This window comes from Prunus persica, chromosome G5, assembly GCF_000346465.2.
Source record: "Prunus persica cultivar Lovell chromosome G5, Prunus_persica_NCBIv2, whole genome shotgun sequence".
In the NCBI taxonomy this organism is placed as follows: Eukaryota; Viridiplantae; Streptophyta; class Magnoliopsida; order Rosales; family Rosaceae; genus Prunus; species Prunus persica.
The window spans coordinates 13,197,170-13,215,320 of NC_034013.1; the positions used below are offsets into that span (position 1 = coordinate 13,197,170).

The 18,151-nt window shown below is 38.1% G+C and overlaps 4 protein-coding genes across 6 annotated transcripts; 2 read left to right on the top strand and 2 right to left on the bottom strand.

The window, feature by feature from the left end:
- LOC18777208 (centromere protein S) lies at positions 2,852-4,644 on the bottom strand. Its single transcript, XM_007210771.2, has 4 exons — positions 4,321-4,644; positions 4,149-4,220; positions 3,446-3,526; positions 2,852-3,282 (listed from the first exon to the last, which is right to left on the bottom strand). The coding sequence occupies exons 1-4, from the start codon at positions 4,403-4,405 to the stop codon at positions 3,134-3,136; spliced, it is 387 nt and encodes a 128-aa protein (XP_007210833.1). The 5' UTR covers positions 4,406-4,644; the 3' UTR covers positions 2,852-3,133.
- LOC18777642 (trihelix transcription factor ASR3) lies at positions 6,447-8,098 on the top strand. Its single transcript, XM_020564583.1, has 2 exons — positions 6,447-7,278; positions 7,517-8,098. The coding sequence occupies exons 1-2, from the start codon at positions 6,549-6,551 to the stop codon at positions 7,801-7,803; spliced, it is 1,017 nt and encodes a 338-aa protein (XP_020420172.1). The 5' UTR covers positions 6,447-6,548; the 3' UTR covers positions 7,804-8,098.
- LOC18777021 (magnesium protoporphyrin IX methyltransferase, chloroplastic) lies at positions 8,200-9,905 on the bottom strand. The gene is made up of 2 exons (XM_007209293.2): positions 9,133-9,905; positions 8,200-8,831 (listed from the first exon to the last, which is right to left on the bottom strand). Exons 1-2 carry the CDS (start codon positions 9,691-9,693, stop codon positions 8,421-8,423), a joined length of 972 nt encoding a protein of 323 aa, XP_007209355.1. The 5' UTR covers positions 9,694-9,905; the 3' UTR covers positions 8,200-8,420.
- LOC18776219 (probable alpha-mannosidase At5g13980) lies at positions 10,427-17,742 on the top strand. Of its 3 annotated transcripts, none has more exons than XM_007210344.2 (29): positions 10,427-10,934; positions 11,011-11,094; positions 11,214-11,302; positions 11,474-11,648; positions 11,781-11,900; positions 12,051-12,137; positions 12,238-12,309; positions 12,452-12,565; positions 12,685-12,785; positions 12,881-12,974; positions 13,085-13,252; positions 13,322-13,411; positions 13,533-13,598; positions 13,687-13,743; positions 14,001-14,220; positions 14,342-14,481; positions 14,600-14,665; positions 14,769-14,828; positions 14,919-14,990; positions 15,165-15,212; positions 15,318-15,437; positions 15,607-15,672; positions 15,938-16,050; positions 16,232-16,316; positions 16,412-16,522; positions 16,603-16,698; positions 16,864-16,911; positions 17,004-17,072; positions 17,159-17,742. In XM_007210344.2, exons 1-29 carry the CDS (start codon positions 10,734-10,736, stop codon positions 17,369-17,371), a joined length of 3,045 nt encoding a protein of 1,014 aa, XP_007210406.1. In that variant the 5' UTR covers positions 10,427-10,733; the 3' UTR covers positions 17,372-17,742. The 3 variants fall into 3 exon arrangements, with proteins under 3 accessions (XP_007210406.1, XP_020419306.1, XP_020419307.1); XM_020563717.1 differs by having other exon boundaries at positions 10,585-10,934; positions 14,910-14,990; XM_020563718.1 differs by lacking the exons at positions 10,427-10,934; positions 11,011-11,094 and adding an exon at positions 11,110-11,129 and having other exon boundaries at positions 14,910-14,990.

The following is an 18,151-nucleotide window of genomic DNA, read 5'->3' on the forward strand; positions in this document are numbered from 1 at the left end:
TTATCATATATCATCATTTAATTAATAATTTTAATTCTTAATGTTTGGATTAACCAATGACATTTTCTGGTATTTTGAATGTTTCACTATTCTTTACCTTTTGCTTTATACAGTCTTGATCTCTTTGGACTACAAGGGTCCAAGAGATTTGTGGTCACTCACCGTTGGATATTAATCCAATGGTTCAAAAAAGTTTCTTAAAAGGAGTGCAAGAGTGGGTGAACCGTTGAATTTACATCCAACGGTGAGTGACCACAAATCTCTTGGACCCTTGTAGTCCAAGAGATCAAGACTGTATAAAGCAAAAGGTAAAGAATAGTGAAACATTCAAAATACCAGAAAATGTCATTGGTTAATCCAAACATTAAGAATTAAAATTATTAATTAAATGATGATAATATGATAAATTCACATTTTTTCATATTAAAAAAATTAAAAGAAAAGGAAAAATCAGATAATGATATGGAACACAACTACCCTTTATATTTTTTAATTCTAAAATAAATTTAAATTTATTTTAAAAAAAGCCTCTTGTAAGCGTGGATACGCGTGCAGAGAGGCTAGTGTGTATTAATTGAACAAGTTTATAGTGCGAAAATTTGAATGTTTAGACTCGCTTTGTTTATTATGAGCTTGTGTGAAGTAGATGCGAACCCTAATTTGGTAATTTTTCATGTTAGAAAACTACCCCTATTTAAAAGGTCAAAGGTTTTGTGCTTGGTTTTAAGATCCAATTTGAACGTGGCACAGATTGTTAGGCAGAATTTGACCAACTGGGTTTCGGTTAACTGTCTTTGTTAATTAATTAACTCGAGTGCTTAAGTGCCCCTAATTATCTGTTAATACTCAAATTCATAGCAAATGCATGAGAACAGAAGCCAAAAATTAAAGGGTCTTGTCCTTATTTGGTGCACGCACACATGGCAGGCAGAGAGGAGGGGCAGGAGGGGCTCTTTGATTTTTTTCAAATAACGCAGCAGCTTCTAACAAGTTTCCGGCAAACCGGACGGTTGTTGTGACTTGTGAAAGCGAAAAGAGGGACGCAGAGGAAACGGTTAAAGATAAAAGGTTCACGTGGTATGGGTGGCCTCGTGGCCGTTAGATCTCCAGCCTGTTGTGTTGTTTGCATGAAAGCGACACCCAAATGGGGCATTATTTATGGTGGAATATCGGAAATAAATAAAATATGAAGGGAAAAAACAATTAGATGGACACGTGGCAAATGAATGCTGATTCCTGTTACTTACAAAGTTTTATGATATTATTAAGCATGGGTTTCCATACTCGAAGCTTGCTTCTTTCATCTTGTGGGTTTGTTTGTGGGTGTTAGGACCACTCTGTCGAGCTTGCTTGTGGCTGTGGTTCACAAAAATTGGATGAAAAGAACAAGTGCTTTTGATTTTGGGTTGCTTTTGTTCACAGCACTTCAAAACATTTGATTACGCGATGGGAAGAGAGAAGTCGTGATGGAAACAATTTGGGGAAGTTGACTATTATGCTGCATTTTTTTTTATTGCTTAAATGAATGAAAGGTCTCTCTTTATGACATTGCCAAGGACACTAGCTCTGCCAAGTTTACATGAAGTAATTGATGCATTACAACTACTAGTTTTGTGAAGAAAACAACAACTGATTAATTGTATACATGGACGACTGTTGTTAGCACAATTCAAATGCTTTTAGAATCATTAATTTTCTTGAAATAATTACAAAAATTTGGAGAATATAGAGTATATATAAAGTTTCAATTGAAAGATTTCTCGAATAAGTTTATGACACATTGTAAGATTCATTAGTATTTTAATAATCCGAACCAACTATAATTGAGGAAACTAAACCTAAACAGACGGGTCCAGGGCGGTCCGTGATTTGTGATGTAACAAATTTAACAATGGCCTGGGATGCAAACGCACAATTTATGACACTGTTCATTCTGGTTTATGTGTACGGATGCTGACTCAAGGATAAGGTTGGGATTATTATTGCACAGCACAAACGTACGTGCACCAATCAGCTATTGCAAAAATTAATAATAGTTTTTATTATTTTGTAAAAGAGGAAAAATCATTATTAAAATGAGATTGGATTGTATTTGCAGAGGTACCAGAATCCCAGAGGAAGAAACTGTGCACATTGAAATGGCGCGTAGGACAACTCGAACTGGAAGGACAAAGGCTTTTATTTTTTTTCCCTGGCCATCAAGGCTTTTAACCTTTAAAGAAACTCTGAAACTCAACAGCACTCTTTTTCATGGCACTCTCCCTGACTAAAAAACTGACGTCTTTTTGGCTTTGAAAATATCTCTGGTCCTTTTGTACCCAAAAAGAAAATATATACCTGTGATTCTGACAAAAAGTAACTCAATCTCGTCACCTCTCCTCCACCAGCAACGACAAAAACTAGAATTTTTACACAACTTTGAAACAACAATCCAAGCAATGAACTATTGAACATCTTCCAGCTTTTCCTACGATTTATCCAAGTACACATTCTAATGTTTTTGCTACAAACTGTTCACATATTACAACATTGAGAATTGGTTGGTTCAATGGGCCATTTACTCATACTAGACAAAAACCCTTTTAGTGTGGGGCCTGTGGGTAAGGAGCTTTTCAGTTGGGCCAGTGGAAAAGTACCCAGAATTCTGTTTGGCATGACCCGCTAATAACCAAATTTGGGAGAAAAACTTAGTTGGAAGGGGCATAGCGGCATAGCAGCTATCTCCGTTCAATAATGATATACCAAGTGAGAGTGTTATCACTCATGTCATAGTATTATTAGTTGGGAATAACAAAATAGTACTATCCCTTTCTCCAAATTTGAGGCAAGTATGGGCAAAAGCTTCTCAATAGTAATGCTTTCCATTTTGATACTTTCCAATCATTTCAGTGACCAGAAAATTAAACAGGAGAGAAATCTAAGTCATAAATTGAATGACACAGGATAATGGTAGTAGTATAATCTGAAACGGTGTTTGAACTCAAGCTAAGTTTTCATATGTATTTACTCGGGATTCTTCAGCAAGTCACATGATGCAGAAGTTAAAAGGTCAAACAAGTCGCAGCTTTCTTACATGAGATATCCAATTCTTTGGTGTGCTTTAGTAATCAAGTTAAGGTAGAGACGTACCCAGCTAAGAATCTGGAATATGGACTACACTGGTAGTTGCTTGGTCTTCCTTTTTTGATGATTTCTTTCTCTTCCTCTCAGATTGGGGCTCTCTGGCTTTCAGATCATTGCTGAAGGACCTCAATAAGGCAGCCAGATGTTCATTTCTATGTGCTGAAACCATGTTTTTCCAAGAAGAATTAATACATCCAGAGTTCATACAAAAACGGAAGACAGAACAGAATAACTAGGTTCATAAGAGCTTGTGGCAAATTGGTATATCATTCAATTTCGTTGAAGTTGATATCCATTCAAACTCTAAGGGTTGAACACTTACCAGAAAGTATGACATCTTCCATGTTTGCAGTTTTACGACCAGCGTGTTGAGCAAATAACTCCAGGTCCTTTGCCAACTGTTCTGTTTTGCAAAATAGCAAGGCTTCCATTAGTTTCAATTCAGCCTTTTCCTAATGATGATTGGAACCCATTATTGACATTTTTCATACAAGATATTGTATCACTCTAGAGTAGACTTTCACTACAATTGTTAGGCTGAACAAATTTATGACATACAAATTTCTTAGGGTGAGTTGTATGATGTCACAATTCTTTACTTCATGAGCAATATTCTTAGACTTGATGCTCAAATTAGACATGCAGAACGTGTTTCACAGATCAAAATATTCAAAATCATCCCACAATTATCTCTCAACAACCCTCTTACTAACAAATCTAACCGGAATTGTTTCGATCCGCATTTACGAAGGTAGACCCACTTCCTAATCAGACATTTCGTTTGTCTATCAAACTCTAAGAACCCAATTCTGAAACTACAATTTCTCACTTTCTAGTAAAAGAGGCATTTCATTTGGAATGTTTAAGCACAATAACCATACCATTCTGTTTCTGTCAGTTGAATGCACCAGTCGAATTGTATGATTATCGCAATTTGGAATTTATGAGCCAAAAAAGAAATAGATTATCGCAATTTATCTTACATTCTTAATTGCATGGCAAATATCGAAGTTATAGGCAAATACCAGTAAATTTGAAGGCCAAATCGGCAATGCAAGTCATCACGGGTCCCGAAATTTCCATGTCGTTTCTCTTCGCTGTTCAGTGAAATGGCATTTGATAAGTGAGAAGTGAGAACCAGAAACAAAATCAAGACGATCCAATTAATGAAACTTCGCAGATTGAAGAATGTGGTACCTTCGGCTTCGGCGATAGAGATGGTGGAGACTCTGAATCGATCTCTCAAAAGCTCGCTCACCGAGTCTTCTTCTTCCCTCTCCATTTTCTTTTGCTCAGGAAAAAAAAAAAAAATACTAGGGTTCCAAACTAGTTATTTACTGATACAATTACGCGCGGGAAATGGAGTTCAACGCATTGTTTTGTAAAGTGAAATGGTTTAAAGTAGCGTTTGAAAACTTAGGTTTCGAACCAAAAAAAAAAAAAAGAAGGAAAAATGGACCTAGGCGGCCGCCTAGGCGCTAATCGGGTCGGGTCCTATTTATTTATTTATTATTTATTTTTTGACTTTAAAGGGCTTTTTCTGAATAGACCCATTATAAAACGACAAGGGTTTTTTAATATTCACATCCTATAACAAAACAAATAAATTTAATATTCAAGTATAACAAACTGATTAAGGGTCATTTTGGCATTACTGTGTTGTAAAAATAATCGTTGTTAGATTTGTTGTGAAAGAAAGCGGTTTGGTGTTTGGTAAACAATGTTGTTGGTACTAATTCTCGCATAATCAGAAAATGAAAGCACCTCATTAACTGTTTTCTCTTATAACTTTTTCTTACAGTAATTTTTAATAATAAGTGATTTTCTCATAGTTTACCATATGGGCTGGGTTTCCCAAATTTAAAAAAAAAAAAACTACTTATCACCCATAATAAGCAATGCCAAACGGATACTAACTCTTAATTTAAAAGCATTTTTCATGTCAACTTTATAAGAGATTTTAAGTTACAACCTTCGTTCTCCGTAGGGATGGCAACAGGTCGGGTAGGGGCTGGGTATGACAATATCATCCCCATCCCCGCTCTCCATCCCCGCCCCCATCCCCGAACCCATCCTTGTTTATTAGGTTTCGGGGAATTCTCATCCCCGTCCTCGTCGAGGGACTATCCTCCATACCCGCCCCGAATCCCCGATTTTTTTGCATAAAAAAATATTTATCATACATTTTAACATTAAGTTTCATATTAACTTATCATTCAACACATCCAAATTAACTATAAATTTCAACTCAACTATTTAAAATCACATCAATATGAAATTCCATAGAAAATTAGGAAGAATTAGGAGAGGGAAGTTAACTTAGGGTTAAACATAAATATTATAATTACATATTTATTTATTTAAATATAAACATATATATTTTCGGGCCGGGTTCGAGCATGGGGACGCCAACACCATCCCCTCCCCATACCCGTAGGGAATTTTTCAAGTTCCGAGATCCTCGTACCTGATACCCATTTAGACCCAAAATCTCCTCTCGCTAGGGTCGGGGACCCGACGGGAACCCGCCCCTACGGGGATTTTTGCCATCCCTACTTCGAGGATAAAAAAAAAGTATTAAAATAGAAAAAACTTTTTTCCTTTTCAATACGTGGTATTGTTTGTATGGATAACTATGTGGTATGAATGTCCTATTCCAAATTAAATTGATGATGTTATGACAGCTGCTAATATTTCCATAATTATTTTATTTTATTTCTTCTATTATGATGATTTGAAGATAATGATATAATTTTGGCATCTTCCGTTGTCTCTAAACATGATTTCTCCTTTATCACGAAATTAATGATTTGTCAATATGTATTCACGAAAATCTGTAGTTTCCTTGTTTGACAGAAAAATAATAATAATTTTTAGTTTCCTTAACTGATGATTGACAGGCACATCTAAGCTCGTAAGGCATTTCCTTAAGACTTGGAAAACTGATTAGTTAACGCCAAATCGCACAAGATACCCTATATGAATTACATGAGTTACAAAAAATTTATGTGTCTCATGTAACACTGATACGTGGTGTTACAATATGAGTGGCGGCTAACTAATCCATGTTAGAAAATGGACGGATTGAGAACGTTATGTAGCGGTGCTACAATCATATCGAAAAACTTGTCACAAAAATTCCATTAGCAGTGCCTAAACAAGTGATGCACCTGTGACCTATAAGGAGGGATGATGCCCTATATGGAAGAATATTAATTCACCAGTGACCACAGGAAAGAACAATGGAAGAGTAGGCTGTAAATTTACTTAAAAAATAGGTTTGTTTCCAATAAATGGAGGACAGTGGACACTGAATTACATATAGGAAGGAGTAGCCATCGTCCCAAAAGTTTACATCCCCTTGTTGGAACAGTCCTCTGATCTAACCAAAACTTTGTCTAATAAGAGCACCCTTTTGGCTCTTCATGGCATTAGACTCAATCAAACATGAAGGTGCTAGCTCTACTACATCTGACCAGGTTGACAGACAGCAGGTGCCGAATGGGAGCAGTGACGACAGGGCCAAACGACACCCTCGATGGACCAGGCACGAGACGTTTGTCCTCATAGAGGGCAAGAAGGTCGTGGAGAATGCGGTTCAGAAGGGCCGCAGCAGATCTTCTTCAGCCTTGGGGTCCGACCATTTTGAACCAAAGTGGGATCTGGTCTCATCATACTGTAAGCAGCGAGGTGTGAGCAGAGAGCCAGTTCAGTGCAGGAAAAGATGGAGCAATCTTCTTGTTGATTTCAAGAAAATCAGGAACTGGGAGTCACAGATAAAAGGAGCGGCTGAGTCTTTTTGGGTGATGAGAAATGATGTGAGGAAGGAGAGGAAGCTTCCCGGTTTCTTCGATCGGGAAGTTTACAACATCTTGGATGGAAATGCTGTGACTGCAACAGCAGCATGTCCACTGGCATTGTTTATCCCAGTACAAACAGATGCACAGAGTGGTGATGGGGCAGAAGCGGCAGCTGCAGAAGAAGAAGAGGAGGAGGAACCTGGAAAAGCTGCCAATGGCCTTCAACAGGATATGGCAGAAGATGGTTTATGTTCAGATTCTGAGGAGTCAGAGCAAGAGGAGACAGAGTCCAAGAAGGAAAACCTGATGCAAGACAGTCCGGCAACAACAGTCACAACTCCAATGCCTTCTTCAGGTGATATTGATTTTCTTTGCATTCAAATCATTTCATCACGAACATGGCCAAATGACTCTAACATTCCACTATCATAATCGTCCAACCATATAAGCTTTCGGGTTATGGTTTTTGCAAAAGGCTTGCGGAGGCTCCTCATATGAATGCAAAAGATATATCTAAATAGATAGTCATAACATAATACATTGGGCTTGGAGCAAACTAAGAACTTGTATTTTGTTGTTCTTCTATCATACAGGCACAATAAAAGAGAAACGGGGTTTAGACTCAAATGCATGTGGAGAGCATATCTCTCAGGAGAAACGGAAGCAGAGACGGTTGGCAATAGACGGATGTGAAAACAACTACAGTGACCAGTTGATCAGAGTACTTGAGAGGAACAACGCCCTGCTGAATGCCCAACTTGAAGCTCGTAACATAAATTGCCACTTGGATAGGGAACAGAGGAAGGAGCAAAGTAACAGCTTACTTGCTGCCATCAGCAAGGTCACAGATGCTCTAGTGAGAATCGCAGATAAATTATGATCAAACTTCATGGTAAAGTGAAAGACCCTAAGAAGCTGCATGTTAGAGTGTACCATGTAGGAGGGATCTTCTTAGAGTTTTTGTTTAGTGCATCTTAAGCTCATTTCTTCTTTCTTCTTCTACCAGTCACCGACTCTATACAGAGATCACACAGAGTCTTTTTAGCTTAGGGGTTTGATTGTTGATCTGTTTGGAACTAGTTACCATTCTGGTGATGAATTTCTTGCCATCTCTTCTCCAAAGAAAAACAAAAACAAAAACAAACAAAAATTTCTTGCCATCTACCTACTAAAATGGAAACCAGGAGAAACAAATTTCAGAAAAGTTTCTCGCCATCCAACCAACCAGAGTGAAACAGGAAGGCATACATAAACTTGCAATGAACTTGGCATCAAAGTCAACCAATTCAAATATCATATAAATAACACAAAATTGTCATTAACATCAAAAGTTTGATACATCAACATCTTGTATAAATAGTACACGCCATACATACACGTAGAGGATGAGATTCATGAGAACGTACATGTAAACGAGCTTTACAAACTGTTAGAGGAAGATCCTAAGCATTTTTAGGAATCAGAGCAAAGGAAGAACTCAAATACGGCCTCTCTTCCTTATTTAGCAGGAACAGCCTCAACCAGCCTCGAAAAATAAAATTGTGTAGTGGTCAGTCCTCTCTTCCTTATCCTCCACCCAACCTTCTTTAAAGCCCTCTCAACATCTGCCTCCGCGTGTAGATATGCCCTCGTTGCCTTCGAAGGCCCCGGGAACAACTCTCCTATCCTCTTTAGCAAATCATAATACAATGTCTTTGGTGCAAAACTGATAAGTAATCTATTTTCAGCCAATGAAGCAAGATGGGCAATCATCGCATCAGCCTTGCTCTGTGGGTAATGAATCAAAACATCTAGACAGACCACTGTGTCATACTTCCCATCCAAGCTCTCTAAATCCTTCACTTCAAATTTAGGCATTACTGGCCCTCCTGAGAACCCACGATTGCTCAACTGAAGCTGCTCTCTTGCCTGCATAAAAAACCAAAATTTGAGGTTCATGATTATCAAAAGCTCAAAATCAATTTGCTTTTCAATTGCCAAAAAGCTCAAAATCAGTGTGCTTTTCAGTTACCAAAAGCTCAAATGGGCAAATCAACCCAGTCATCAACAATTCACATTCAAGCAAAAATATCACCAATACTAACCCAGATAAGCAAATTCCATTTCCACCAAAACCCACATTGCCAATCGGCCCAATCCCATCAAATTTGAGATTTCCCTCCAAAACCCACAACCAAAGAAGCAGTCTTTTTACTTCATAAAAACTCACCTGCTTCTCAGCCTCAGCAACCATGGCAGCTGAAATATCAGCAGCAGTGACAACGGCACCTTCCTTCGCCAGCGGAATCGCCAAACAGCCCGTCCCGCACCCAGCGTCACACACAGTAACCCCTTCAAGCTTTCCTTCATCGGTCAGCATCTTCATCACATTTTCAACGGTCTTGGAGTGCCCAAGCCTGATATCTCTCTGAACCCTGTTGACGTCATCCGTCTCGCCATATATCTTCTTCCACCGCTCGAACCCGGACTTGTTGAAGTAGTCCTTCACCACCTCCTTATCGCCGCCGCCGACCTCCTCGGCTTGGAGGCGACGGCGCCTCTCTGGGTCGGCTAAGGAGAGCGCGGCGGCGAGTGCGGCTACCGAGCCGCCGCCGATAGCGGCGATGGTGGCGCTGTCGACGTCGGCGACGGCTGTGAGGGGCGGCGGGATGGCGAAGAGGGGCTTGGTGGCGGTGGTGGTGGGTCTTAGGGTGGTAGAGGGTTTTGGGGAGAATCTGGGGTGTGGGTTGTGGAAGTGGAGTGGGGAAGATAGTGAGGCTGAAGATGCCATTTTTGTTTTTGATTAGCTTCTTTGGTTCTCCGACCGGCGAGAGAGAGAGTGGAGTGTAGAGACTGTATGGAAGTTGGGTAGTTGATGAGCTTATCCTGGATAGGATAAGAGTTCGGGTTTCCTCGATTTCCGTGGGTCCCGCCTTTTTTCTTTTCTTTTAAGGTTGTGTTTGGTTGTTCTGAAACCAATGATGAATGTCATTCTCATTCTATTGAAACAAGAACCAATGATCCTCATTTTATTTGAAATAGTATCGTTTTTATTTATTCTAGAGGAGTAGGAATCGAACACAAATTCCCGATACATCAATAAATAGTATTTGAAATTTATGGAAATCTTTACCATTCAAAATTACTACAAATTCATTCTTGCTAAGAAATGAAAAGAAAATGAGGAAACAAAAGTAAATGCTTATTTCTTATATGAAGTTGTAAATGAACTTTAAGTATATGTGTTTCGTAAATGTAGTACAAAGGTATTTTTTGATCAAATCGAAAGTTCCAAATTTGACAGCCCAAGTCAAAATACAATTTAAATCACTCAAACAGGCCCTAAGAGCATCACCAATAAAGGGGTGCATTTTCGGGAATATAGAGCCACTTTTACATCCCCTTTATGCCTCTAGGGGATGTATATGCGTTTTCTACTGTATATTTAGCATGCATCTGGATTTACATGCGACCATTGGTAATGCTCTAAGTAACAACCCCTGCGCTACGCGGTAACTAATTTTCAAAAAACCATATTTACAACACAGAGTCCTATAGAACAGTGACTTCACAGCGCCAAGAGCCAACGGCCAAAAGCCAAAAACCAAAAGATCAAGACTCGGTATAATTTTCTCTTTTGGTAGGAAAGTTTAAGCAAAGACAAAGACAAACTTCAGTATATTGAAAACCAACTCTTAACTACAAGACAAAACCAACTAGATTGGTACGTCTTCTTCATTGATCTTGTCGCTCGATCACTCTCGACCCACCTCTCAATTCTATATATATAAACACTTTCTGGGTTTGGTTTTCTCTCTCACTCTGTCAAAAATGGCGCTTGAAGCTTGCTTTCGGCTGCTCTTGCTACTGCTTCTGTTTCTAATTGCAGAACCCAAGTACGTGCAGTACAATACGACGTCGCGCCTCGTCCCCGGGAAGCTCAACGTTCATTTAGTCCCTCACACCCACGACGACGTCGGATGGTTGAAGACCGTTGACCAGTACTATGTTGGCTCTAACAATTCCATTCAGGTCGTTATCTTCTAATAATTTTAATCTCAATATTTGTTTCTGCTTTTTAATTAATTTCTGCTTTTAAAAATCGCAGGGAGCTTGTGTTCAAAACGTGCTGGATTCTTTGGTTCCCGCATTGCTGGCCGATAAGAACCGCAAGTTCATATATGTTGAGCAGGCAATCATTAGTCTTTTTCACTTTTTCTTTTCTGGGTATAAATAAAGTTTGGAATTTGGAATTTTGAATTGGATTTTTTGGGTAGCGGTGAATGAAATTAAAGTGCTTTGTAAATGCAGGCGTTTTTTCAACGTTGGTGGAGAGAGCAGAGTGAGGGAACCCAGAACACGGTCAGGCGGCTAGTCAACAATGGTCAACTGGAACTCATGTACAAAACCTGCAATGTCTTTGGCATTAGCTATAGGATGCAATTTTAGTCAAAGTTTTAATCTTTTTGTTTTGAGTCTGTTCAAGTAGGCTGCTATGAGTTTGAAAGAGTACATATTTTTGTTGTGTTTTTTTCATTTGGGTTTTGGGTTGCTTAAATTTTGTGTGGCAGAAATGGGGGGATGTGCATGCATGATGAGGCTGCTCCTCATTACATCGATATGATCGATCAGACGACCCTCGGGCATCAATTTATTAAAGAAGAATTCAATATGACTCCAAGAATTGGCTGGCAAATCGACCCATTTGGACATTCTGCAGTGCAGGCTTACCTTTTGGGGGCCGAGGTATGCTTTTTTATTCAGCTTTATCTGTTACTGAAACTGTTAGTTGGTTTATCAGTTACCCGATTTGTATCATGCATTAGTGAGTGATTTTGCGAAACCATTTATTAAACATCAGCCCTTTTGTTGGCATAGGCTGGATTTGACTCTCTTTTCTTTGCGCGAATCGACTACCAAGACAGAGAGAAACGGAAAAATGAGAAAAGCCTTGAGGTTGTCTGGAGGGGTTCTAAGAGTCTCGGTTCATCTGCACAGGTGTGTGCCACTGCCACAAAGTTTATGTAGTTCTGATGTTCTAGTTGAACTAATTCAAATATCAATGTTCTGCTTTGAAACTATGTTTTTCTGATTGCTTACATTTGAATATTGGAAATGTTTTATGGATCAAATTCTTTGTGTGTGTAGATTTTTGCTGGTGCATTCCCTAAGAATTATGAACCTCCTACTGATAATTTCTACTTTGAAGTTAATGACGAATCCCCTATTGTGCAAGTAAGTTCACAGTCAAGTGAAGCTGACAGGATATTGACATCTACCTATGTGCTCAGTAGTTATGAAAATATTTATTCACTTTGTCCTTCCTTGTGTGAAGGATGATATGGATCTGTTTGACTACAATGTGCCCGATCGCGTTAATGAGTTTGTATCTGCTGCAATATCACAAGTAAGATGCATAATCTGATATTGGCACTCAGCAAGATAATCACTTTTTCATCTGTTTAGGCTGTCAGCCAGTCAAACTTTACTTTAAGAAAGAGTAAAAAATCTGTTAAGGTTTATATAAATTACTTGCTTCTCTTATCCAGGCAAACATTACTCGTACAAATCATATCATGTGGACCATGGGAACGGACTTCAAGTATCAGTATGCTAATTCATGGTTCAGGCAGATGGATAAGTTCATTCATTATGTGAATCAAGTTAGTCCAAGGCAGTAAACATTGTTGCCATTTTGCCTTTTCTGCCCTTTTAATGGCATTGTATCTAAATACTTAATAATTTTGTATGTTAATGGAAGTACTTGTATTAATGCTTGCAGGATGGACGTGTCAATGCCCTATACTCAACCCCATCAATATACACTGATGCCAAGTATGCAGCAAATGAATCCTGGCCGATCAAGAGTGACGACTTCTTTCCGTGAGCTAAATTTTTGAAATTCAAATTCACTTTTTCACTTACAAGTTCCTATTCCTTTTCTCGTCTGTTGACCTGTTGTTATGTGTTTTTATCAGATATGCTGACAAAGTGAATGCTTACTGGACTGGATATTTTACAAGCAGGCCAGCCATAAAAGGCTATGTTAGAGCTTTGAGCGGCTACTATTTGGTAAACTCTTATGAACATTTTAGTTTCTCTTGCTAAGTATTACATGTTAGGCTCTTAGAAAAGTGTCCAGTCCATACTATTATGGTAACTGTGGTTCAATTTATGAACAGGCAGCAAGACAATTGGAGTTTTTTAAGGGAATGAGTAAATCGAGGCCTAACACAGATTCTTTGGCTGATGCATTAGCAATTGCTCAACATCATGATGCAGTTAGTGGCACAGAGAAACAGCATGTGGCTGATGACTATGCAAAACGACTTTCAATAGGTTACAATGAGGTAAAACTTGACCTCTCCAGACATTCTCAGTAGTTTCTTAATTTTTACTTCATGAAACTGTTCTTGCAGGCTGAGAAGGTTGTTGCAGAATCACTTGCTTGCATGACAGAGTCGAGATCAGAAGCTGGCTGCAAGAGTCCATCAACTAAGTTTCAACAGGCAAATTAAAATTTGACCCTTTGTCCTACAATTTTCAGCTGTTTGAGTTCGCAACTGGACTAACAAACTGAAATTACGTCTATCTTTTCTTTTCACATTTGCAATTATATTCTTATTTCAGTGTCCACTTCTGAATATTAGCTATTGTCCCCCATCAGAAGCTGATCTGTCAAATGGGAAATCGCTGGTGAGGATAGTTTGATGATGACATTTGAACTCTGGCATGTAAGTGTTGATTAAGAAGTACGAATTCCATGATGTATTCTTTTTTGTAGGTTATTGTTGTCTATAACTCTCTTGGATGGAAGAGAGAGGATATCATCAAGATTCCTGTGAGTAATTATTTCCTGTTCCATGTTGTAATCCTTACCTTTGTTTTTAGATGGAAAGCAGTAATTCAGTTATTTCTTCCACATGGTCTTCGTGCATGAAGTGTTTTTAGCTTATAGATGTACTTTCCAAAACCAACAATAAGCAATCTGTTTGTCGCTTTGCGTATAACATCAGCAATATGTTTTCTGTATGCATACAATTTTTGCATGCATGTTGATTTATTTGTTTTGAATACTTATTTTACGTTCTGGTACAGGTTGTCAGTGCAAATGTCACTGTAAGGGACTTTACAGGAAAAGAAATTGAATCACAACTCCTACCTCTGCTTAATGCGTCAGTCGGCATAAGAAATGACCATGTTAGGGCATATCTGGGAATATCTCCAAGTGTGACCCCAAGTTATTGGCTTACATTTTCAGCAACTGTACCACCTCTTGGTTTTAGCACTTACATTGTCTCAAGTGCCACACAGACAGGTTAACCATGTGAATTCCTATGCATTATAATACTCATGCAACATAAAATAGAGCAACTGGATTAGTTCTCTATAAATTTAATGACTCAGATTTTGTTTCATATGCCACCTTACATGTGCAGCTACTAGTTCAGCGAGACGAACAGTATACAAGTCAGAAGCAAGTCAAAATGATACCATAGAAGTTGGGCCAGGAAACTTGAAACTTATTTATTCTGGAAATAAAGGGAAACTTACTCAATACTTTAACAGTAGAAGCTCGGTATGTAATTCACACAGTTGTAATATGCTTGTTTCCAAACTTTGCTTGATATATAACTTTCTTTTCCTTTATAGTTATGTTGCATGCGTCTGATTTAGTATTTAGTTTACAACTGAAGGTCAAAGAGTCAATAGAACAATCATTCAGCTATTACGCTGGAGATGATGGAAGTGTGGATAAACAGGTAATGCAAAGATATATTGAAGTCTTTTGTTGTGGTTGTTACACATTTTAAATGTTATCATATATGGTAAAGATTGAAAAGGAAATATTTCAATTTTCTGAAGGCTGATGGAGCATACATCTTCCGCCCTAATGGTACATATCCCATCCAGTCTGAAGGACAGGTACTTACATAATATCTTTGATGCACTGATTCAACTTCTATCATATGCAATCACAATAAGAAATAGTGGATTTATCATCAGAAATTGCAGGATCATTTAACTGTTCTGAGGGGACCATTGCTAGATGAAGTACATCAGAGGATCAACTCTTGGATATATCAGGTGGTTATCCCTGTCAGTTGAACAATGTATCAGCCATCTTGTCTAACTTTCTTCCTCTGTTAAAGAACATGATAAAAATATTGGAGAATACGATATATACATATGTTTTTTCACGGCATCAAGATTCCATTATCGATACTAACAATAGTATATACTTGTTGCACGGTTAAGCAGGTCACTAGAGTGTACAAGGAAAAAGAGCATGCTGAGATTGAATTTACAGTGAGTTAACTGCACTCTATTGCATATTTCCATTGCATTTGTCATGCGAATATAAAGAATTGCTATTTGGAGAATTTTCCTTGTACAACAATGTTCTCATTTCAGGTTGGGCCTATACCAATTGGTGATGGAATTGGAAAAGAGATTGTAACTAAGATTACAACCAGCATGGAAACTAACAAAACATTCTACACAGATTCCAACGGGCGTGATTTTATTGAAAGAGTATGTTGTGTGCTTGCTTTCATTGGCGGTTAAATCAATCATCATAAATAGAACATGTTGGCTAGCCAAGATCTGAATAGACTTGTTCAGCCTCTACAAGTTGCAAGAAAGCAACAAGTGAGTCTAAGCTGTAGTTGGACATTGTCTTAAACAAATTATCATTTTGCAGATTCGAGACTATAGAAAAGACTGGGACTTGCAAGTGAATCAACCTGTTGCAGGAAATTATTATCCGGTATGTATGTATGTTTAATTACTACAATCAGTGGGTTTTATTGTCTCACGCTTTACTACACTTATGTATCTTTCACCGTAAAGTAGCCTGTAAATGGAAAAAATGGAAAAAAGAAAAGTTGACCAAGAATTTTTAAATTAATCATTGGTTTCACACCTATCAGTATGTACTTATAAATGTATAAGAAGTTTAATTATCCATTTAAACTACTGTAATTATGAAGTGATTAGTTTCTTTAACAAATTCTAATTTATTTTCGTTTCAGATTAACCTCGGAATCTATGCGAAAGATAACAACACAGAGATGTCAGTACTAGTAGATAGATCTGTAGGTGGATCCAGCATTGTGGATGGGCAATTGGAACTGATGGTTCACAGGTTTGTGTGATTTGCATTTTTACTCTGCCTAATTATGTCTATTTTTCAGTATTGATCTTCCCCTCCTCAGTCTTGAATCTAACCAGCTTGATTTCACTTCACACTGGGTCTGCAGAGAATAATTATTTCCTAACATAATGTACTTTCGGAATAAGTGACATGGAATTTCCCCTTTTATTAGGAGGTTGCTCCATGATGATGACAGAGGTGTTGAAGAACCACTAAATGAAACTGTGTGCATTCAAGATATTTGCAAAGGACTAACAGTATGATCATAAAAATCAACCTTGTGGTTCTTACTGTTCACAAATACCAGAATTTTCACGTTTGATATGCTTGCTTGATTAAAACACTTTGACAGATCACGGGAAAGTACTATCTCAGACTCGATCCTCTAGGAGAGGGTGCTAAATGGCGTCGATCATTTGGTCAGGAGATATATTCTCCATTTCTTTTAGCCTTTACAGAACAGGTAAAAATGAACGAAGTTGCGGTGTTCTTGTAGCTGCCTAGAGGGCTCATCTGTAACTCTAATGGCTGATTTTCTTTCAGGAAGGAGATAACTGGACAAGTTCTCATGTGACAACCTTTTCATGGATGGATCCTTCCTACGTTTTACCTGATAATGTTGCAATAATAACCCTCCAGGTTCGTATTTCTCATCCAGAAGTAGAACAGAAGATTTCCCTTGTCATGAATTCCAGAGCAACACCCTATATAAATGATAGAATTTTCTCTATCATGAACATTGTTGATCTTTCGTCCAAAAAAAAAAAAAGGAACATTGTTGATCCCGTTTCTTGAACTCTGTAGGAGCTGGAGGATGGGAAACTTCTGTTTCGTCTCGCACATTTATACGAGGTTTTAGTTTCTAACTTATATATACTCACTAATTCAGCTATGTACTCTAATAATAAGGCTCTGATACTTGTATGGTGTATATCAAATGCTAGATTGAAGAGGATAAGGATCTTTCAGTTATGGCAAGTGTAGAGCTCAAAAAGGTGTTTGCAGATAAGAAGGTAGCAGAAATGACAAAACTTTACTGGTCTGTAATACTTACCATCTAAATACTTATGGTAATATTTTTCCTTTCCATAACATTCAGATAAACAAAGTGGCAGAAATGAGTTTATCTGCTAACCAAGAAAGAGCAGAGATGGAGAAGAAGAGACTGACGTGGAAAGTGGAAGGCTCCTCTGAAGAAGAAGATGCGGCCAAAGTGATGAGGGGAGGGCCTGTTGATCCAACAAAGCTGGTGGTGGATGTTGCTCCAATGGAAATTCGAACATTCATCATCGACTTCTATTCCAAGCATTAGACCGCCGACAGGTATGGATGCGATTTTCAACATTTGGTAGGCCACGTTTTTCAACAATAGACTTTGCTATCGCAATGAGTTCGTCAAGGGCGCTTGGAGTTCTTCAATTCAGCAGTCACTGAATGGACATGTCTGGCCAGGCACGGAGATGAGGGACCAAGTAGTATGAAATTCAAAGGCGTTTTATGTTATTGCTTAGCCTATCTTTTCTCAATAAAAATCAGTTTTCTTCTTTGGAAACTTGTAACACGTGTGTTTTTAGCATGAAATACTGAAATTGATCTGTATCATCAACATTAACCTGTGTCAACTTGATGAGATTAAATTTGGTAAAAATGAAGGAGCAGTTCTAGCTAAAGCATGAGCATAAATGGTACAACGTCTTAGTTGGTATTGAAAATTCCAGTTCTGATTATCAGATGTTCATCCTTACTCGTTTTAGTTTTAATATGTAGGCTTATGCCTCCTCTATGAAAGGGAGCTTGCTCGTTGAAAAAAATCAAAATTGGGAAACGGCACGGCATTAATACCGTACCATTCTATAATTTTTCAAGTGGCAGGTTCATTCTTCTCTCAAACTATATAGATTTTTTAATGCTGCTTTTACCAAATCAAAGAGGAGTATGAGAACAATCCTTCAGAGTCATTGGTTATAGGTGCTTGGGTCAAAAGGTTTAGGTTTGTGGGTAGTCGGATGAATCATAAGTGAAGGGAAAACTGTCATTAAACAAGATGGTGAGGGTGACAACTCAAAATCTAGACTATTCCAACAGAAATTTA

Excerpts from the sequence above, each read along its gene's own strand:
- LOC18776219 (XM_020563717.1), top strand. The coding sequence starts at position 10,734 with ATGGCGCTTGAAGCTTGCTTTCGGCTGCTCTTGCTACTGCTTCTGTTT. Across the intron at positions 11,303-11,473 it reads AATGGTCAACTGGAACTCAT|AAATGGGGGGATGTGCATGC; the intron begins GTACAAAACCTG and ends TTTGTGTGGCAG. Across the intron at positions 13,412-13,532 it reads CATCAACTAAGTTTCAACAG|TGTCCACTTCTGAATATTAG; the intron begins GCAAATTAAAAT and ends TTCTTATTTCAG.
- LOC18777208 (XM_007210771.2), bottom strand. The coding sequence starts at position 4,405 with ATGGAGAGGGAAGAAGAAGACTCGGTGAGCGAGCTTTTGAGAGATCGA. Across the intron at positions 3,527-4,148 it reads TTTGGCCTTCAAATTTACTG|AACAGTTGGCAAAGGACCTG; the intron begins GTATTTGCCTAT and ends TTTGCAAAACAG. Across the intron at positions 3,283-3,445 it reads GGAAGATGTCATACTTTCTG|CACATAGAAATGAACATCTG; the intron begins GTAAGTGTTCAA and ends ACATGGTTTCAG.
- LOC18777021 (XM_007209293.2), bottom strand. The coding sequence starts at position 9,693 with ATGGCATCTTCAGCCTCACTATCTTCCCCACTCCACTTCCACAACCCA. Across the intron at positions 8,832-9,132 it reads TTGCTGAGGCTGAGAAGCAG|GCAAGAGAGCAGCTTCAGTT; the intron begins GTGAGTTTTTAT and ends TTTTTTATGCAG.
- LOC18777642 (XM_020564583.1), top strand. The coding sequence starts at position 6,549 with ATGGCATTAGACTCAATCAAACATGAAGGTGCTAGCTCTACTACATCT. Across the intron at positions 7,279-7,516 it reads AACTCCAATGCCTTCTTCAG|GCACAATAAAAGAGAAACGG; the intron begins GTGATATTGATT and ends TCTATCATACAG.